General features: G+C 33.2%; 1 protein-coding gene across 4 annotated transcripts in view; it reads left to right on the plus strand.

The window, feature by feature from the left end:
* The window catches only part of Evi5 (ecotropic viral integration site 5), a 92,747-nt gene that overhangs the window by 47,356 nt on the left and 25,555 nt on the right, over window positions 1–19,836 (plus strand). For 3 of the 4 annotated variants that reach the window (XR_013875542.1, XM_080150133.1, XM_080150134.1), the window contains exons 6-15: window positions 8,761–8,903; window positions 9,905–10,005; window positions 11,187–11,237; window positions 12,942–13,019; window positions 13,981–14,037; window positions 15,947–16,005; window positions 16,561–16,615; window positions 16,808–16,860; window positions 17,321–17,375; window positions 18,847–18,903. Coding sequence is in view for 3 of the 4 variants with exons in the window: in XM_080150133.1 (XP_080006259.1) it covers window positions 8,761–8,903; window positions 9,905–10,005; window positions 11,187–11,237; window positions 12,942–13,019; window positions 13,981–14,037; window positions 15,947–16,005; window positions 16,561–16,615; window positions 16,808–16,860; window positions 17,321–17,375; window positions 18,847–18,903 (709 nt within the window). In the remaining variant the exon portion in view is untranslated. Of the gene's footprint in view, window positions 1–8,760; window positions 8,904–9,904; window positions 10,006–11,186; window positions 11,238–12,941; window positions 13,020–13,814; window positions 13,870–13,980; window positions 14,038–15,944; window positions 16,006–16,560; window positions 16,616–16,807; window positions 16,861–17,320; window positions 17,376–18,846; window positions 18,904–19,836 lie in introns of all 4 variants that reach the window. The other variant, XM_080150135.1, reaches the window with a different exon arrangement.

The raw sequence follows: 19,836 nt of genomic DNA on the forward strand, positions 1-19,836 counted from the left end.
CAATGAATGTAGAATATATGTACGTGGATATTGTGTTGTTTCAATTTTACTTGCCCTTTCCCCTGTCATTTATTGGTCAGGCCTTTTCATCCAATACGATGAAAGGGTAAATCAATATTTTAGCCCACTACAGGTTTCGCTTTATTAGAGAAATCTTGCTCCTCCCTTTTTTTGAAATACATAGCTAGGGGTTTTTTCTTGCCCCTATAACAAATCCCTTATGGGACTCCTAATTTTGCAAGTTCCTAACCCTAGGGTACTATCAAGGATATCCAATATAACCTAACCTAACCTGAATTATTAAAGCAAACAAATGAAAACTACAACCCGTCCCCTCCTCTTATGTTAAAAATAGGTAGGGGGGGGGGGGAGGTTATTAGTGCTCAATAGGGTACTTTAAGTGAAAGCGCTCAGGAATTTCACTAAAGCTCTAGGTCAAAGGACTAATTTAAAAATATTGATATAGACAACAAATTAAAGACAATGAGAGAATCAGAATATTTACACATAGATATATAATTTTTACAGATTTTTTATATCAATAAACAAGAAATTTTATATTATGTTGCCTAGAGGCAGGATCCAACGAAAACATAATTTGCAATTTTTTTAGTACAAAGTGGATTATAAAACAATAACATTATGAACATGCGGTAATATAAAGGGAATAGTAGCTTTCACAATATTGCGTAAAGTTGTGAGCAAGCTTCCAGTCAAATGTGCTTATTAAGTCTAACTGTTCTTAATGTTTACGAAACGCATAGTATAATTAATCCCAAAGTTAAAAACAGTTTGACCTAATAAGCGCCTTTGACTGGAATTTTACTCACAACTTTACGCAATATTGTGAAAGCTACTATTCCTTTTATATTACCATATGTTCATAATGTTATTGTTTAATAATCCATGCACTTTGTATAAAAACATTTTCAAATTATGTTTGCGCTGGATCCTGCCTCTATGCAATTTGTAATTTGACCCCGACGTATTCAATTTCTCCAAAGTGGTTTAAAGTGACATCTACTGTAGGGGTGACAAGTCTTGTATATGGACCTTCAGGAGAAGAAGTAGGACATCACACTCTTAATAGTTATTTGTTGCATCGTATTAAAGACAGCATTCCGCATATATTAATATTAAAACTTATAAGATTAAGACCGATCTTTAGGAGGACTATTTTGTTGATATCCATTGGCAATTCCCTCAAAAAAAGAAATAAAAATCATTGTTAAAAGTGTGGTGTTCCACAGGGTTCAATTCCTGACTCCTCTACAAAATTATCACATTCTCCAACCTCTGATGGTGATAGTAACAATTTCAATGACAAAAACAATGCTACCTCAAATAATTGTAATGATGATAAACAACATAATTACCCTGTATCTACCTCAATTAATTGTTCCAGGCAGGATATTTGTGATTATTCCCGAATTTTTCTAAAAGCGTAGAGCATCCAATTGCGCATCTTTAGTGGGAGAGGTGGGTTTGAATCTTGGTGCAACACTGCGCCATAACTTAAGATGTTAAAAATGCTTTTTATTAGATTAGGGGTAATGCCTTGGCTCAAAACAGATGCACCTTATTTCCATGCACTTTTGTTCAATCAAAAAAGTTGGTTGTCTGTTTGATGTTACATAATCTAATACCTTGGGTGTTTTGACAGAAATGGAGGGGAGATAGGAACTTCTTGGTTTTTCTTGATTACTGGACCTGACGCTTGAGGTAAATGAGGGGGTAAGGTAAGGTCACAGGACTTCAAAACATTGAACTGTACTTTAAAATTCCACCCACCTGCTGTAGATAAAAGTGCCTAATATAAAATAAAAAATAAAAAAGTTACCATTCCCAATTAATCTTAACCCCTTAAAATTTATAGTTAAAACCTCCAGACATATATTTAATTAAAACTTGAACTCTCATGACCATAGCACAGTGTGTTACTAAACTTACTCAAAAATCCCCGTATTACGCAATCAGGGGAAGTTGCATGATTATTATTGCGAATGAGAAATTCAAGTCAACACACCGAGAATTGAACTTGAACTCTCAAGACCGTAGCACAGTGTATTACCAAACTTACTCATTAATCCCCTTCTTACACAACCAGGGGAAGTTGCGTGATTATTATTGCGAATGAGAAATTCGAGTCAACACACAGAGAATTGAACTCTCATCACCGTAGCACAGTGTGTTACTAAACTTACTAAAAAATACCCGTATTACGCAATAAGGGGAAGTTGCGTGATTATTAGTGCGAATGAGAAATTCGAGTCAACACACGGAGAATTGAACTCTCATCACCGTAGCACCAATGAGCCCCTAATCAATATAGGTTAATGCTATTATATAGTGAAAGTATACCCTACTGGATGGAGGCAATGTATCAGGAAAATATTATAAATAATATATATAAGAATTTTTATAAAAGTTATGAGATGATCATTTAAAATTTTCATCAAATTTGTTTATTAAAAGTCGATCATAGACAACATACAACTTTTAAGGAAAATTTCCCCTACAACCCCCTTCCCCTTTTCTCCCCCTTCTTTCCCACCCCTTTTAATTGAAATTTGATTGGTTGATTAATTTAATTGAGTGTCCAAACATTATCTAATTGTTATCTACAGACGGGGAATTTTTGTGTATCATCATTGGGGATGTACATCAATTATTAGCCATTGTCTTATCCCTTTAGATCCTTGCTTGGTTTATCCTATCCTTATAGGCTATAGGCTATCTTCAGGCAAAGATTCTTGATGTGTTAATAAAATTGAGTGTCCAAACATTTCTACCACTAATTTCTACCATTATAATAAAACTTTCCCTCTCAGTTAGAAGAAATGGATAGACATCAATCCTGCAACAACCAAATCCAGGGAGAGGAAAAAACAATGGGCTGTTTATTACACTAGTCCCCAAACTTTTATAATAACGTTTTCTTATTCGTTGACTTAAAAACTTTGTGGACGTTCATTAATTTTTGATTAGTTGGTTTATCAATTTAAGTGTCCAAACGTTTTTACCAATATCTTCAATCAACAGAAGGGTTTATTTTGTGTATTATCATTGGAGATGTACATCAATTTATCCGTCATTGTCTTATCCCTTTAGATAACTGAAGATAACACTGAAAATCATAATCAACATGGCTATAATCACGAGAAGGAGAATCCTAGCCAAGATGACATTCCTCTAGCTACAGAAGAATTAAAGCTTGAAATAAATGATAACAAACAAATTGAACCCGAACTGAAAGATAACACTGAAAATCATAATCAATATGTTAATAATAATGAACATGAGAATCATAACCAAGATGACATTCCTCTAGCTACAGAAGAATTAAAGCTTGAAATAGATGATCACAAACAAATTCAATTGGAAAATATTAATTATGAAAGCTTAACTTCAGGTTTTTTACTTAAAAGTTTAGAAAAAAATTTAAATAAAAAGAATAATATTTTCGCTTAATTCTGTAAAGTTAGGATGCTCTTATTAAGTCTAACTTTTTGGCGCAATGCCTTACTAAATTAGATTTTGTTTAATTTTTGTAGATTTTTTATGCAATTTTAGAGGATTTTTAACAAAATTATTTAGCGAATCTCACCTAATTTAGTAAGGCAGTGAGCCAAAAATTTTATTAAGAATCCACCTCTGTTCTTATTTATGGACCATTTCATATTTATTTACAATTGGTTATTATTAAGAAAACTTTGACTTAATAAGCGCATTTGACTAAAACCCAAAATAAAATATGAATTTTACATATTTATTCAGACATTACAAATTGTTTCAGTCATATTTACACTTTTAGATTTCAATGTAATTTTTGCTGAGAATGGGGACATTGGACTGTTTATTACACTAGTCCCCAAACTCCTATAATAACGTTTTCTTTTTCTTGCCTTAACAACTTTGGGGAGCTTAGTGAATTTTAATAAGTTGATTCAAACATCTCGCCCACTAATTTTAATCAACACAAGGGGTAATTTTGTGGATCATCATAGGTGAAATACATCAATTTCTCGGCCATTGTCTTATCCCTTTAGATCAATGATATTTTTGTTTAAAAAAAAACAGTTTTTAACTTTCTAAGTAAAATATTTTAACTTTAGAGGAAGACATCAAAACAAGGCATTAATAAAAAATCATACATTTTTTGTAGCAAAGCTACTCTTTAATTAGAAATGTCCGTCTGTATGTGGGGAAACATGATTTTCTCGGCTCCCATAAAAGACAGAAGGCCGAAACTTCTTGTCAACATTCCCATCCATATGAAGCATAATTAAGTATAAAACATCCATGGCGATCAGACTGCTTTTAAGCCGCTTTTATTTTTCAAAACTGATTTTCTTGGCTCCTATAAAAGATAAAAGGCTGAAAGTTCTTGTCAATATTCCCATCAATATGGAGCATAATTAAGTATAAAACATCCATGGCGGTTGGACTGCTTTATGGCAGGTTTTTATTGAAGATAGACAGCTGAATTTTTTAGTGAAGATTCCTATGACATATGCCCATCTACCATATACATTGTTTTGTCCGTCTGTCTATCGGCTATGCTTCAAAATACTATTTGAGTATAGTCCCTTTTGTGGCAACGCCTTCCGTCGTATTTTCACAGTAGCTTTTGATAGGTTATTATGGGTTAGGTTAGGTTAAGTTGGGTTAGGTGATTACTGGAAAGCTACTGTGAAAATACAACGAAACGCCACTTAAGAGGAGTTGCCACGTAAGGGACTATACCTAACTTTTGAAGAAAAAAAAACAAGGATTACAACATCCATAAAAGCGAAGATCTGAAACGATACTACAGGCGAACATTAACTCTTGTAGAGTGTCAGAACTAAATATATGAAAAAATATGAATATATAAGTTTTGACAAAATTATACGTAAATTTGTTGCAAAACTTCTTAAATACAGAAGGAGATAATGACATTTTTAGGACTTGATTATAGAGATGCTTCGCTCAAAATATTGTACCTTATTGTAATAGGAATCAGTAATCCAAAACTCAGATCAATTGGATGATTTTATCACATAGAAAATTGTTGTTAAAAAAGTTAAAAAATTAACTTGTTTAAAATGGACGTACGGACACACTGGTAACGATTATAGAGTTGCTACGCTTTCTAAATCGTACCTAACTACTACAGGAATCACCATGCAAAGTTTGAAATCGATAGGACAATTCTAACATGCCTAAATCAACGAAAAAAGCGGACGGCTTCGCTTTTAAAAAAGGTTTCGTGATTTTTAAAATGATGATAGAATAAGCGAAATTTTGTCCGAGTTTCCACCAGATACAGACACACCAACCGACCATACGGATCATAGGAAACTGGATTATAGAAAGTCTTATTATAATACTTTGGGTACCACAGTTAATTACAGTCCCCAATGTTCAATAAGATACTGTTACAATACTTTGGGTACCATTCAGATCACAGGAAACTGGAAACTTAGTATATTTCCTATTAACAAAAGTGACGTCATTTGTATTGTATGACGTCATTTTTTATTATACACTATATGCTGTTTTATAGAAAATTTCACTTAAAGTTACTTGTCGAGTAATTAAATCCCCCCGAAATAAAAAATAAAATTGAAATAAATTAAAAATAAAGCTGATAATTTTAATCGTGAAAAGGTCTAATTTTGGTTATCATCATTTGGAAAGTACACAGGGAGGGAGGTTGTTTATTACACTAGTCCCCAAAGTTTTCTAATAACGTTTTCTTATTCATTGACTCAACAACTTTGGGAACTTTTATTGAAATTTGGCTGGTTGGTACATTCAGTTGAGTGTCCAAACGTTTCAACCACTAATTGTAATTTATACAGCGCAAAAATTTGTGTATAATCATTGGGGATATACATCTATTTATTGGTCATTGTCCTATAGGGGCCAAAAAACTGGTTTTTATCTTATAATTGTACATTTTTTATATTCGCGGAAAACTGTTATAATACGATGCGAGAAATAATATAATCCACGTTTAAATTTTAGTAATTTTGTCACATACAGAAGGTTGATAAATGAATATCCTTACACTAAAGTAACAGGATGTTTGTTTGTTTGTCTGTGTGTTTGTAACGAAGGATCTCGCTAACTGCTGAACCGATCGGGTTCTCCTTATCAGGGTAGCTTCTCATAGGTCCCGGAAAGGTTTATAACTATTTTGGGGGCAGGTTCCACCACCCTCCAAAAAGAAATCACAACATAGACATATTTGAAATATAAAAATAAACATTTAAAGTGCCACTAGAGGCCTCTAGGGGCGTAGCAGCTAGTAATGGATATATTATTACTTGGATGTTGCACCAGATTTTCATGTACGATAATAAAGTAAAGCTTGCAGCAGGCTAAAATAACGATACCCCCATCCATCCACCCCTTCCTACTTTATAAAAAAAACTGTCCAAAAAATGAAGACCATATTTGTTCTTTAGCTTTTTGTATGAATGTTAAAATTGTCCGATCCATTTAAAATTAGGAATGACGATTCCTGTAACAGTTGAGTACAATTTAGAAAGTGTAGCAACTCTATAATCATTACCAGAGGATCAGTATGTCCATTCCGAACATTTTATGCAAAGTTCTTATTCGTTGGCTTAAAAACTTTAGATACTTATTTAGTTTTATCTACAAGCTAGAAGCTCTTTACAGTGCCTATAAAAAATAACGTCATACTGGCCTACCATTGGTTAATAAAAATGTATACAGGCCTGCCATTGGTTAATCAAAATTTGTACTGGCCTATCATTGGTCAATTACAATATATATTGGCCTATCATTGGTCAATTACAATGTATACTGGCCTATCATAGGTCAATTAAAATGTATACTGGCCTGCCATTAGTCAATTTAAATGTATACTGGCCTGCCATTGGAAATTTAGTCTCTGTATTTGCCTATCATTGGTCAATTACAATATATACTGGCCTATCATTGGTCAATCACAATGTATACTGGCCTACAATTAGTTAATCAAAATGTATACTGGCCTACAATTGGTCAATTACAATATATACTGGCCTACAATAGGTCAATTACAATGTATACTGGCCTGCCATTGGTAATTTAGTCTGTATATTGGCCTCTCATTGGTCATTTGTATTGTAAGGCGTCATTTAAAAAAAAAACTTTGTAGGGCCAATTTTGTTTATCATAACGGAATAATTTCATCAATTAATCTTCCATTGTCTTATCCCTTAAGATCCCTAATGATATTCATTTTTTAACCCTTTAGGCAAGACTCGGGTTTCTTTCAAAAAAGAAGAAAAGTCGTCTCAGGATATTTTATGGATTTAGTCAATAACTTTGGGTATGGATAGATAGATACATAGATGAATAGTTAAATAGATAAATACATACATTAATCAATAGATAGATAGATAGATAAATAAATAGATAGATAAATAGATAGATAGATGGTTAGATAGATAGATAGATAGACGGATAAAAAGATAGATAAATAGATAGCTATGTCTATAGAAATAGATAGATAATCCTTAACATAAGTAGATTGAAAATTTAAAAAAAAATTCACATAAAAAATAATTTTTAAAAATCCTTTAAATTTAATTTTCATATAAAACTTTATAGATGGGTATATATGCAGGTAATACAGATTGATAGATAGATAAATATTGATGGTTACGTATAGATAGATAATTTTGCATAGAGATAGATAGATAGATAGATGGACATACAGATATAATATGAATAGATAGATATATAAATAAGAAATAGATAGATAAAAAAATAAATGTAGTTATTGAGATATTTTTTTTTGTATATCAATAATACAAAATATATTCATATATGTATGTATGTACGTATTATTATATTATTTTTATACTATATTTTAATCTTATTTTTGAATTTTTACGGTAAAGGTTCGAAATTGAGCTAAAACTAGGAGAATGGATATAGTATTACTTGGATGTAGCACCAGATTTTCATGTACTCTCAAGAAATTTTTACTTGCAGCCGGCTAAAATAACGATATCCCCCCTTCACCTATTTACCCCATCCTCCTCCTCCAAATTGACCAATAAATGAGTTCCATATTAGCAACCTAAATTGACGACAAACTTTCCCCTGTTAATATATCCACTTATACTACATCCATTGCTATATGTAAATTTATTTAGATCATAGAAAGAAAACGAAGTAGTGGATTTTGTCGTATTTTTACAGTAGCCTTTCTATTTCTAGCCCCTAAAGGGGGGGGGGGGCTCTAACCCTGCGGGGCCTATTTTCTAACCCTTTGGGGCAATTATTACCTTACCTAACCTAAACTAACCTATTAAAAGCTACTGTGAAAATACTACGAAACCCGCCACTTCATTTTCTTTCCATGATATATTAATTTTAGTAGAAGAAAACGAAGTAGTGGGTTTTGTCGTATTTTTACAGTAGCCTTTCTTCTATTTCTAGCCCTAAGGGGGGGGGGTGGGGCTTTAACCCTGCGGGGCCTATTTTCTAACCCTTCGGGGCAATTATTACCTTACCTAACCTAAACTAACCTATCAAAAGCTACTGTGAAATTATGACGAAACCCGCTACTTCGTTTTCTGTCCATGATACATTATTTGGGTATAGTCCCTTTCGTGGCAATGCCTCTAATGCCAAAAAGGTAAGGTTAGAGCCCCCCGCAGGGTCTAGAAATAGGATAAAAGCTACTTTGAAAACGCGACGAAACCCGCTCCTTCGTTTTCTTGATACATAATTTAACAAATTTTACTGCAGGTTAATCGAATCTGATGCCAAGTCGCTGAATTCTTTATCAACGGCGACACCGCCGCCAACAAATCCGCAGTCAAATTCGCAGCCGGCGCATTCAACACACAGCCGCCGTTCGTCTGACACCTCGCAGATATCAATAAATTCAGGTAGTCCGTCTGTTTTGTCCGCTGATTGCTGTCTATAATACGATGCTATAAAAAATATGTAAAACTAATGGATCTAAAGGGATAAGACAATAGCCGATAAATTGATGTGCATCCCCAATGATGATACACAAAATTAACACTTCTGTAGATTACAATTGGTTGTGGAAACGTTTTGACACTCAACTAAACGAACCAACCAATCAAAATTTATTTAGGTCCCAAAAGTTGTTGAATTTGTAAACTTTGGGGACTAGTGTATTAAACAGCCCATTTTCACTCATTGCTCTCTCTGGCTAGTTCGTCTTTTTTTTTATAAGTAGCGAAGCTCAGGGAGGGAGGGGTCAATGGACTGTGTATTGCCCTAGTCCACAAAGTCTATCTGTCTAATAATTATATCATCCTATTCCCTTTTGGATTCTAGGCTTCAGTGTCTGTCTGTCCGTCTGTTTGTATGTATGTCTGTATGTCCATTTATATATACACGTCTGTATATTTGCCTGTCTCTCTGTATGTCTATCTGTCTATCTGTCCCTCTAACTTTGTGTATGTCTATCTATCTGTCTGTCTGTCTTCTGTCTATGTTTCTTCGTCTGTCTGTCTGTATCTCTGTTTGTTTGTCTGTCTATCTGTATATCTGTATGTCTGTCTGACTGTTTGTCTCTCTATATGTCGCCTGTCTGTCTATCTATCTTTTTCTTTGTCTCCTCCTCCCTCACTGACAGACTGACTCACTCATACATTTCCTATACAAGTTGAGTGTTTAAACGTTTCAACCACTTATTCTAGGTTTAAGTGTGCAGGAAAAGGAAGCAGACTCTATGGGGAAAAATTATCAACAAATGGGCTGTCTGTCTGTCTATTTGTCTGTCTTTCTATCTGTCTATCTGTCTGTTTGTCTATCTCTCTATCTATCTATCTAAACTTTGGTGAATTAAGTAAATTTTGATTTGTTGGTTCGTTAAGCTGAATGTTCAAACATTTTAACCACTAATTTTACTTAGGCTCAAGTGTACAGGAAGAAGAAGCAGATTTGTGGACGCTCTGGGGAAAAATTATAAATGAATGGGACTCCTATGGAAGAAAAAAACTACCAACTATTAAGGTAAGTCCGTATCAATATCCGCTGGATTAGAACCGGTTCTCAGTCATACTATCCGCATAATATCTGCGGAAAGCTGTCTATAATACTATGCTTAAAATAAATATACAAAACTCAGGGATCTAAAGGGATAAGACAATGGCCAATAAATTGGTGTACATCCCCAATGATTAGACACAAAATTACCCCTTCTGTAGATTATAATTATATTAAGATTATCTTCCTTAAAAGGTTTGTACATTCTTATGATAAAGTAACACAGGATGTGTGTGTACCAAAGGATCTCGCCAACCACTGAACCGATATGGTTCTCCTTTACAGGGGTAGCTTTCTTTTAGGAAATAAAGTAAAAGAATCCCAGTTTGTGTGTACGAAAGGATCTCGTTAACCGCTGAACCGATATGGTGATAAAGCCCAAATTGTGTCAAAAATGATCCATGTGACGTCATAAAAATGAAAGATTATCCATATCTTTTTGGGGGGTTTTCTTTTCCACTTTTCCTCTCATCTCCCTCATTTTTATGACGTCACATGGATCATTTTGACACAATTTTAACACATGGTTCTCCTTTACAGAGTAGCTTCTCATAGGTCCTGGGAAGGTTTATAGCTATTTAGGGGGAGGGTACCACCACTCTACAAAGAGAAATCGCAGAAGAAAATATAACTAACCCCATCTAGTGGCGAAAAAATATTTTTTTGTAAACAGCTGATCTTAATATAGATTGAAAAAAAACATTTTACGAGCCCCTAGTGGCCTCTAGGGGCGTAGCCGCTAGTTAAATTGTTAAATCGAGAAATGAAGGAAAGCTTCAATAAAGGACAGAAACGCTTTTTCAATATGGCTTAAAACCGATTAATATCCGCTGGATTAGAGCCGGTTTTCAGCCATACTGAAAAATTATGTAGAACATAGCATTATACAGACAGTAATATTTCATGAAATATAAGACAAAAATTAATTTATTTAGGTAATTAAGTTAATATTAGTTTTGTTAGCCCTGGTCTTCGGCCCCTCGGGGCTAAAAAATTGGTTTTAGTTTTTTTTTCATTTGAATAACCGCAAAAATCTGTTTAGAATACGATACGAAAAATTAAATTTTCTTTAAAAATAATTACTGAAAAGAAAATCTTCCAAATTTTGGTGAAAAAATCTTTGAATTAAAAATCTGATTATTTTTTAGGATTTAGTGAGAAAGGGAATTCCTCACCATTTTCGTGGCATAGCTTGGCAGGTAATATATAGATTGATAAATTGATTGATAGATTGGTAAGTAGATTAATAGATTGATAGATTGATTGATAGATCAATAGATTGATTGATAGATCAATAGATTGATTGATAGATCAATATATATATTGATAGATCAATAGATTGATTGATAGATAGATTGATTGATATATTGACAGATTAATAGATTGATAAATTGATTGATTAATAGATTGATTGATTGATTGATTGATTGATTGATTGATAGATTGATTGATAGATTGATTGATTGATAGATTGATTGATTGATATATTGACAGATTAATAGATTGATATATTGATTGATTAATAGATTGATTGATTAATTGATTGATTGATAGATTGATTGATAGATTGATTGATAGATTGGTTTATTGATAGATTGATTGATTGATATATTGATAGATTAATAGATTGATAGATTGATTGATTAATAGATTGATTGATAGATAGATTGATTAATATATTGTTGGATAGATAGATTGATGATTAATTGATAGATTAATTAGTAGATTGATTGATATATTGATTAATATATTAACTTATATATTGTTGAATAGAATAATCGAATGAAGGTTAATTGATTGATAGAATGCGAGAAATGTGAATGCCAGTAAATTAAAGGGATAGTTGCACGAATTGCGTTTAACGAGTTTGGGGCACTTGTAGAAGTAAACCTTTAAATGTTTTTTTTTTGTAGAATATAAGATACTAGCGGCTACGCCCCTAGAGGCCTCGAGGGGCACTTGAGGAGGGGAGAGTCGAATTTGATAACCCAATTTCTTATTTTAGTTTTTAAACGAAAAAGTTAAAAAAAAAAATTTTTTGGGGGGGGAATTTTTCATTTTTTGGGGGGAGTTGGGAGTGTCCCACCTCCCAAGAAAATAGTTATAAACCTTCCCGGAACCTATGAGAAGCTACCCTGTTAAGGAGAACCCGATCGGTTCAGCGGTTCGCGAGATCCTTCAGTACAAACAAACACACAAACACACAAACATACAAACACACAGACACACATCCTGTTACTTTAGTATAAGGATATATTTAGGTTAGCCATGAAAGTATTTGAAGAAAAAAAAACATTTTTACTAGGCAGTTTTTGAGTCACGTCCGTAAAGTCTAATTTGAGACTTAATAAGTTTTAAAACTACGTGTCCGTACGTCCATTTTAAACATGTTATTTTTTTACTTTTTTAACTACAAATTTTTATGTGATCTAATTATCCGATTGTTCTGATTTTTGGTATACTGATTTCTGGGACAACAAAGTACAATATTATATGCAAAGCAGCTCTATAATCAAGTGCTAAAAATGTAAGTATGTCCATAAACATTATCCTTTATCAAAAAGTTTTTCAACAAATTTACTCACAATTTTGCTTCGACTCTTATACATTTATATTCTGATTATTCAGTTCTTACACTCTACAAGTTTTAATGTCCGTTTGTCCTACCGTTTCAGAGCTTTGCTTTTATATGGATGTTGTCATCCTTGTTTTATCTATCTATCAATATATATTTTTATCTATCTATCTATCTATGTATCTATCTATTTATGTATGTATCTATCTATGTATCTAACTATGTATCTATCTATCTATCTAACTATCTATCTATCTATCTATCTAACTATGTATGTATCTATCTATCTATCTAACTATCTATCTATCTATATATCTATATAATCTAGGTGCTATGTGGGGCGCATGAGTCGACAGAAAAGTCCAAATATTCAGAATACATGAAGACAACATCCGCGTGTGAAAAGGTAAAACAAATCGCCATTCCGATTAATATCCGCTGGATTAGAACCGGTTCTCAGTTATACTATCCGCATAATGTCCGCGGAAAGCTGTCTATAATACTATGCTAAATAAGTAAAATACAGGGATCTAAAGGGATAAGACAATGGCCGATAAATTGATGTACATCCCCAATGAGTATTCCCCTTCCTTAGATTAAAATGAGTGGTTGGAACGCTTGAACACTCAACTGAATGAATCAACCAATGAAAATTCACCAAAAGTCCCCAAGGTTGTTAAGCCAACGAATAAGAAAACGTTATTATAAATCTTTGGGGACTAGTGTAATAAACAGTCCATGCCCCATCTCCTTCAAAAACAACAATATACACTAGTAAGAAATCGGGGTATCTTCAAACAGACAGACAGACAGACAAACGTCGTTCTACTTTATATTATAGATAATAGGATTATTATAATTATATCTTTTTAGTATATTCCCTGAAGAGTAGAGCCCATTCGGTTCAGTGGTTACTGAGATCTTAAGCTTTAGACAGACCGACAGACAGACAGACATCGTACTACTTTGTATTATATATTCCCTGAAGAGCAGAGCCCAATCGGTTCAGTGGTTACCGAGATCTTATCTGTTTAGGTTATAAGAAGAGATATAGCTCAGACATACCCAGAACATGATCTGTTTAAACACAAATTGTGTAAGCGTGGGAAAATTTGTGTAGTCGTGGGAAAATTTGTGTAGTCGTGGGAAAATTTGTGTAGTCGTGGGAAACTTTTAAAATTATATTTATATATCTGTTTAGGTTATAAGAAGAGATATAGCTCGGACATACCCAGAACATGATCTGTTTAAACACAAATTTGTGTAAGCGTGGGAAAATTTGTGTAGAGTGGGAAAATTTGTGTAGTCGTGGGAAAATTTTTGTAGTCGTGGGAAACTTTTAAAATTATATTTATATATCTGTTTAGGTTATAAGAAGAGATATAGCTCGGACATACCCAGAACACGATCTGTTTAAACACAAGGTATATATATAAGTTATTCCGATTAATATCCGCTGGATTAGAACCGGTTCTCATACATACTATCCGCATAATATCCGCGGAACGCTGTCTATAATACAATGCTATAAATAAATATATAAAACTCAAAGATCTAAAGGGATAAGACAATGACCGATAAATTGATGTAAATCCTCAATCATTAGACACAAAATTAACACTTCTTTTGATTAAATTTAGTGGTTAAAACGTTTGGACATTCAACTTAATGAACCAACCAATCAATATTTAATAAATGTCCCCAAAGTTTTTTTAGACAACGATTGAGATATTACTTTTATAAAGCTTTGGGGACTATCAATTTTGATTGAGCGAGAAAAATTGAAAATAAAATGGCGGGAAATACCGGTTTTCGTCGGCTGTGGCGGTTTTGCCGCCGTTTCTTTACAGTTCAATATTGTACCATAGTAGTAGAGCAATTTTAGTGTTCCACTCCTATTTTAAAGTCCTTAGGACACGGAAAATCAGTGCAAAAATGTGTGTGTGTGTTTCTTAAGATACTTTAAACGGCTACACATAATCAAAAGGTGAGGGGGGGAGTGGGGGGCGGGGAGGGAGAAAGACACTTAAATTTATCATAAAAGTGTATTTTATACGTAGATATTATGAGAGGAGAAAAATTGTCGTCAATTTAGGTTGCTAACACAGAACTCTTTTATTGGTCAGTTAGTTCATTCAGTAGAAGGGGAGGGATTGGGGTAAATGAGGGGGTTATTTTAGCCCGCTACAGAGTTCACTTTATTATAGAACATGAAAATCTGGTGTAATATATCCATTGGGCATTGAAACGTTAAGGGGGGCGGGAGTTTTGACACATTTGCGTAAACCTGGCACCTAGGCTTTATCTTTGGACTGAAAGGACAGGTTATAAAATCATTCTTATATGGTGAATTTTCCCAAGTTTTAAGATTTTTTTGGATAGGCCTCCAGGTTTCGGTGCTCCAGGCCTCCAGGTGGTCTCTGTACAGGTAAAAATGAAAAAAAAAATTTTAAAGTTACAAATCAACTTATAAAACCAAATATGCATCTTTTTTCTTCAAATATGTGAATATTATAATATTAAAAAAGATGCATATTTTGTTTTATAAGTTGACCTGTAACTTTAAAAAAATGTCTTCTCATTTTACCTGTACAGAGACCATCTGGAGGCCTGGATCTCCGAAACCTGGAGGTCTATCCAAAAAATATTAAAACTTCGTGAAATTCATCATATAAGAATGATTTTTTTATTAATAACCTTTCCTCTCAGTCCAAAAGTATGTGTCAAAACTCCCCCCCCCCCCTTGGTACTGTTCACTAGTACCCAAAAAAGTAGAGATATTATTCAAGAGACATAATGTCGGATTCCACCAATAGGAGAATCCTTAAGGAACATTCAAGAGATATCATTGGTTGAAATTTTGTACACATTTTATTACAAATGAAGATAAAAGTCAGCTGTAAACAGTGTAATTTCTTAGAACAAAGCTTTACTGAATCCCCAAAAATTTCGTCTTAAAATTTTTTGAAATTTGAAAGCTTCAAACAGAGGTGGATTCTTAAATGAAATTAGGCTCACTACTCGCTGGTGAGGCAAAATTATTTTTTGAAAAAATCTTCCAAAACCGCATAAAAATCTACTAAAATTAAATAAAATCATAAAAGGGTTATTAACATAAGATTTTGTTTATTTTTTGTAGATTTTTAATGGGATTTTGGAGTTTTTTCACCAAAATAGTTTTGCCTTGAATCCACTTCAGTTTGAGTCGAAAGTAAACAATCCTTTTGTCTGCTAGAAATGGTCCTTTTTAAATTTGACGAAAAATCGGTTCAGACGGGTAATCTATATATGGTATGTCTAATAAGTTTTATAATCTCGTTTTCTTATTCGTAGGATGGAGCCGGCCAGGAGTCCTTGTTTAATGTGATGAAAGCCTACAGTATTCATGACAGGTAATTGTTTTAATATCCGCTGGATTAGAACCGGTTCTCAGTATAATACTATCCGCATAATATCCGCGGAAAGCTGTCAATAATACGATGCTTAAAATAAATATATAAAACTCAGGAATCTAAAGGGATAAGACAATGGCTAATAAATTGATGTACATCCTAAATGATTATACACAAATCTGTATAGATTACAATTATTGGTTGAAACATTTGGACATTCAACTTCATGAACCAGCCAACAAAGGTTGAATTCAGTCCCCAAAGTTGTTGAGCTAAATAATAAAAACATTATCATAAAACTTTGGGGACTAGTGTAATACAGGGCCCAATCTATCTATTTATCTATCTATCTTTTAAGGAAAATTGGATATTGTCAACATTCTCTCTATCTAGCTAACTATCTTCCCATCAATCAATTTGTTTCTACCCATCTATCTATTTTTTTCTACCCATCTATCTATTTTCTTCTACCCATCTATCTATCTATGTATCAATCCATCTACCTATCTATCTATCTATGTATCCATCCATCAATCTATCCATCTATCTTTTCAGGGAAGTTGGCTATTGTCAGGGCTCTGCATTCATTGTTGGTTTGCTTCTTATGCAGGTAAATGGCGTGGAAAAATTTGTGCAAGCGTGAGAAAATTTGTCCTGGTGTGGGAAAATATGTGTTGTCCTGGGAAAATTTGTCCTGGCGTGAGAAAATTTGTGATGGTGTGGGATAATTTGTCATGGCGTGGGAGAATTTATATTAGTGTGGGAAACTTTGTATTACAGATACTGATATCTTTGTTTATAGATGCCTGAGGAGGATTCCTTTGCTGTTTTGGTCAAAATCATGCAGGAATACAGGTAATGGGTACAGATAGATAGATTGCTATTTTTAATGGACATTTTGGGGTAAGAAGGAGTTATTACATCAACATGTTCATCAAGTAATATAATTTTAAAAATTATGAATTAAGTTATTAAAATCATATTGATTTTTATTCTTTTTGGCTACATCCATTTATAAAAGTAACAGGATTTTTATCTGTCTGTTCATGTAAGACTGTCTGTTTTGATCTCGCTATCCACTGAACCAATCTGGTCCTCCTTTACATTGTTGCTTCTCATAGGTCCTGTGAAGGTTTATAACTATTTGGAGGTGAGTACCACCAACTTCCCAAGATATATAACCCCTAGAATAAAATGACACCCCCACATTTTTTACTTTCTTGAAAATGGGGGGGGGGGAGATCAAACTCCCCTTTCCTGATCAAAAGTGCCCCTAGAGGCCTCTAGTACAATTTACAAAAAAAACTAATTTCAGGATGAGAGAAATGTTCAAGCCAAGTATGGCAGAGTTGGGACTTTGTATGTACCAGGTAGATAGATAGATAGATAGATAGTCTAGTATGGCAGAGTTGGGTCTTTGTAAGTACCAGGTATACATAGAGACAGTTAGATAGTCAAGTATGGCAGAGTTGGGACTTTGTATGTAACAGGTAGAGAGATAGATAGATAGATAGATAGATAGATAGATAGATAGATAGATAGATAGATAGATAGATAGATAGATAGATAGATAGATAGATAGATAGATAGATAGATAGATAGATAGATAGATAGATAGATAGATAGATAGATAGATAGATAGATAGATAGATAGATAGATAGATAGATAGATAGATAGATAGATAGATAGATAGCCAAGTATGGCAGAGTTGGGACTTTGTTGTATGTACCAGGTATACAATATACATAGAGATACATAATTATCAAGATAGATATGAGATATATTGTATATATAAGAAATTTTATATAATTTTTTTCTATGCATAATTAAGTTTAAAAAAAAGACATTTATCTTGAAACACGCATACACGCAAACAGTTTGACCTAATAAGCGCATTTGACTGGAATCTTACTCACAACTTTGGAATTTTGCAAAAGCTACTAGTCCCAGGGACAAGGGAATGATAGTCTGACAAACATTTCTAAAGAATAATTTCCCCACAACATCCTTCCCCTTTTCCTCCCCTTCTATCCCACCCCTCTTCACTTATATGACAAAAACAAACTACCCCCATAAGGTTTCGTGATTTTTATTGTAGAATTGTTGGTTAGGCTGGCTACCCCTCACTATTCCCTTTATATATGGATAGATAGATTGATTGATTATTTTTTTAGTTGATTGTAATATTGATTTTTTTTATTAAGTTTGTCTGTTCTTAATGTTGACCTAACGCATAGTATAATTAAGATTTATAAGAATTTTTACCTAATAAGCGCATTTGACTGGAATCTTACTCACAAAATTATGGAATTTTGCAAAAGCTACTATTCCCTTTATATAGATAGATTGATATACAAATTGATTGATTGATAAAGGGAATAGTAGCTTTTGCAATATTCTGTAAAATTGTGAGTAAGCTTCCAGTCAAATGCGCTTATTAGGTCAAAATTTTTATTATTAAGTGTAACTGATCTTGATGTTGACCAAACGCATAGTATAATTAAACGCATATTTATAAACAGTTTGACCTAATAAGCGTATTTGACTGAAATCTTACTCACAACTTTATGGAATTTTTGGAAACCTACTGTTCCCTTTATTTAGATAGATTCAGGGGTAGCTTTTCTAACAATGAATTCTACAAAAAATCACGAAACCTTTAAAGTGTTTCATTTAATCGAAGAGGGGTGGGTGAGAAGGGGAGGAAAGGGGAAGAAGGGGGTTGAAGGGAAATTTTCTATTAGAATTGTTTGTCAGAATATTATTTTAATATTAATTATTATAATTAATTCCCTTCTCCCTGGATAGATTGATTGAAATATTAATTATTTTCTTTTTAGTTGGATACTTTGGTCCAAGAGCACCTTCCCGACTTGTATGTTCATTTTCAATCCCAGGTGAAAAAGTTAATCCGATTAATATCCGCTGGATTAGATCCAGTTCTCAGCCATACTATCCGCGGAAAGCTGTCTGTGATTCGATGTGATAAGTAACTTTTCCAGTATGGCTTCGTAATCGATTAATATCCACTGGATTAGAACCAGCTCTTAGCCATACTGTAAAATTATGTATAGCATCGTATTACACACAATTTTTCACGAATATTATAATAAAAGCATAAAATTAGTACCCTTAACCTCTCTGGGCTAACAAAACATGTTTTAATCCTAAAATTATTCATTTTAATATCCGCGGAAAGCTGTCTATAACACGATGCAATAAATAATTATTTTTTTTACTATTGCAACTAGTCTTTATATTTAATATGGTCTTAATGTTTGTTTGTCACTCAAAGAGCGTTAGTAATTTTGACTCTTTTCCCAAGACATTTCGTCAACTCTCACTATTGAGATGTAACATGCCTGACATAGAAGCAGTAGGAACTGATAAAATTTTGTCTGTGTAAAATAATTTTCATATCCGCAACTGTTGAAGACTTCAGTGAATTTAAGAATATCCGGTGAATTAGAACCGGTTCTAAGCCATACTGTAAAATTATGTCTAGCATCGTATTATATTCAGTTTTCTACGAATATAAAAACTGGTTTTAATCTTATAATTGTATGTACATTCTATATCCCCAGAAAGCTGGTTATAATACGATGCAAGACATAAGGCTATCCACTGTATGTATCTCCTGGTTCTTGTTTCATAATGTCGTTGTTTGTTTGGCAGTGCATATAATGCCGCTTTAATTCTTTATCCAAGAATGTCGTCTTTGTTCTAAAATATTTTTCCTGTATTGCTTCAAAACCAATTAATATCCGGTAAATCAGAACTGGTTCTCAGCCATACTGAAAAATAATGTCTAGTTTCGTATTATATTCAGT

Source organism: Acartia tonsa, chromosome 15 (genome assembly GCF_053477335.1).
Source record: "Acartia tonsa isolate MP-2025a chromosome 15, ASM5347733v1, whole genome shotgun sequence".
Taxonomy (NCBI): Eukaryota; Metazoa; Arthropoda; class Copepoda; order Calanoida; family Acartiidae; genus Acartia; species Acartia tonsa.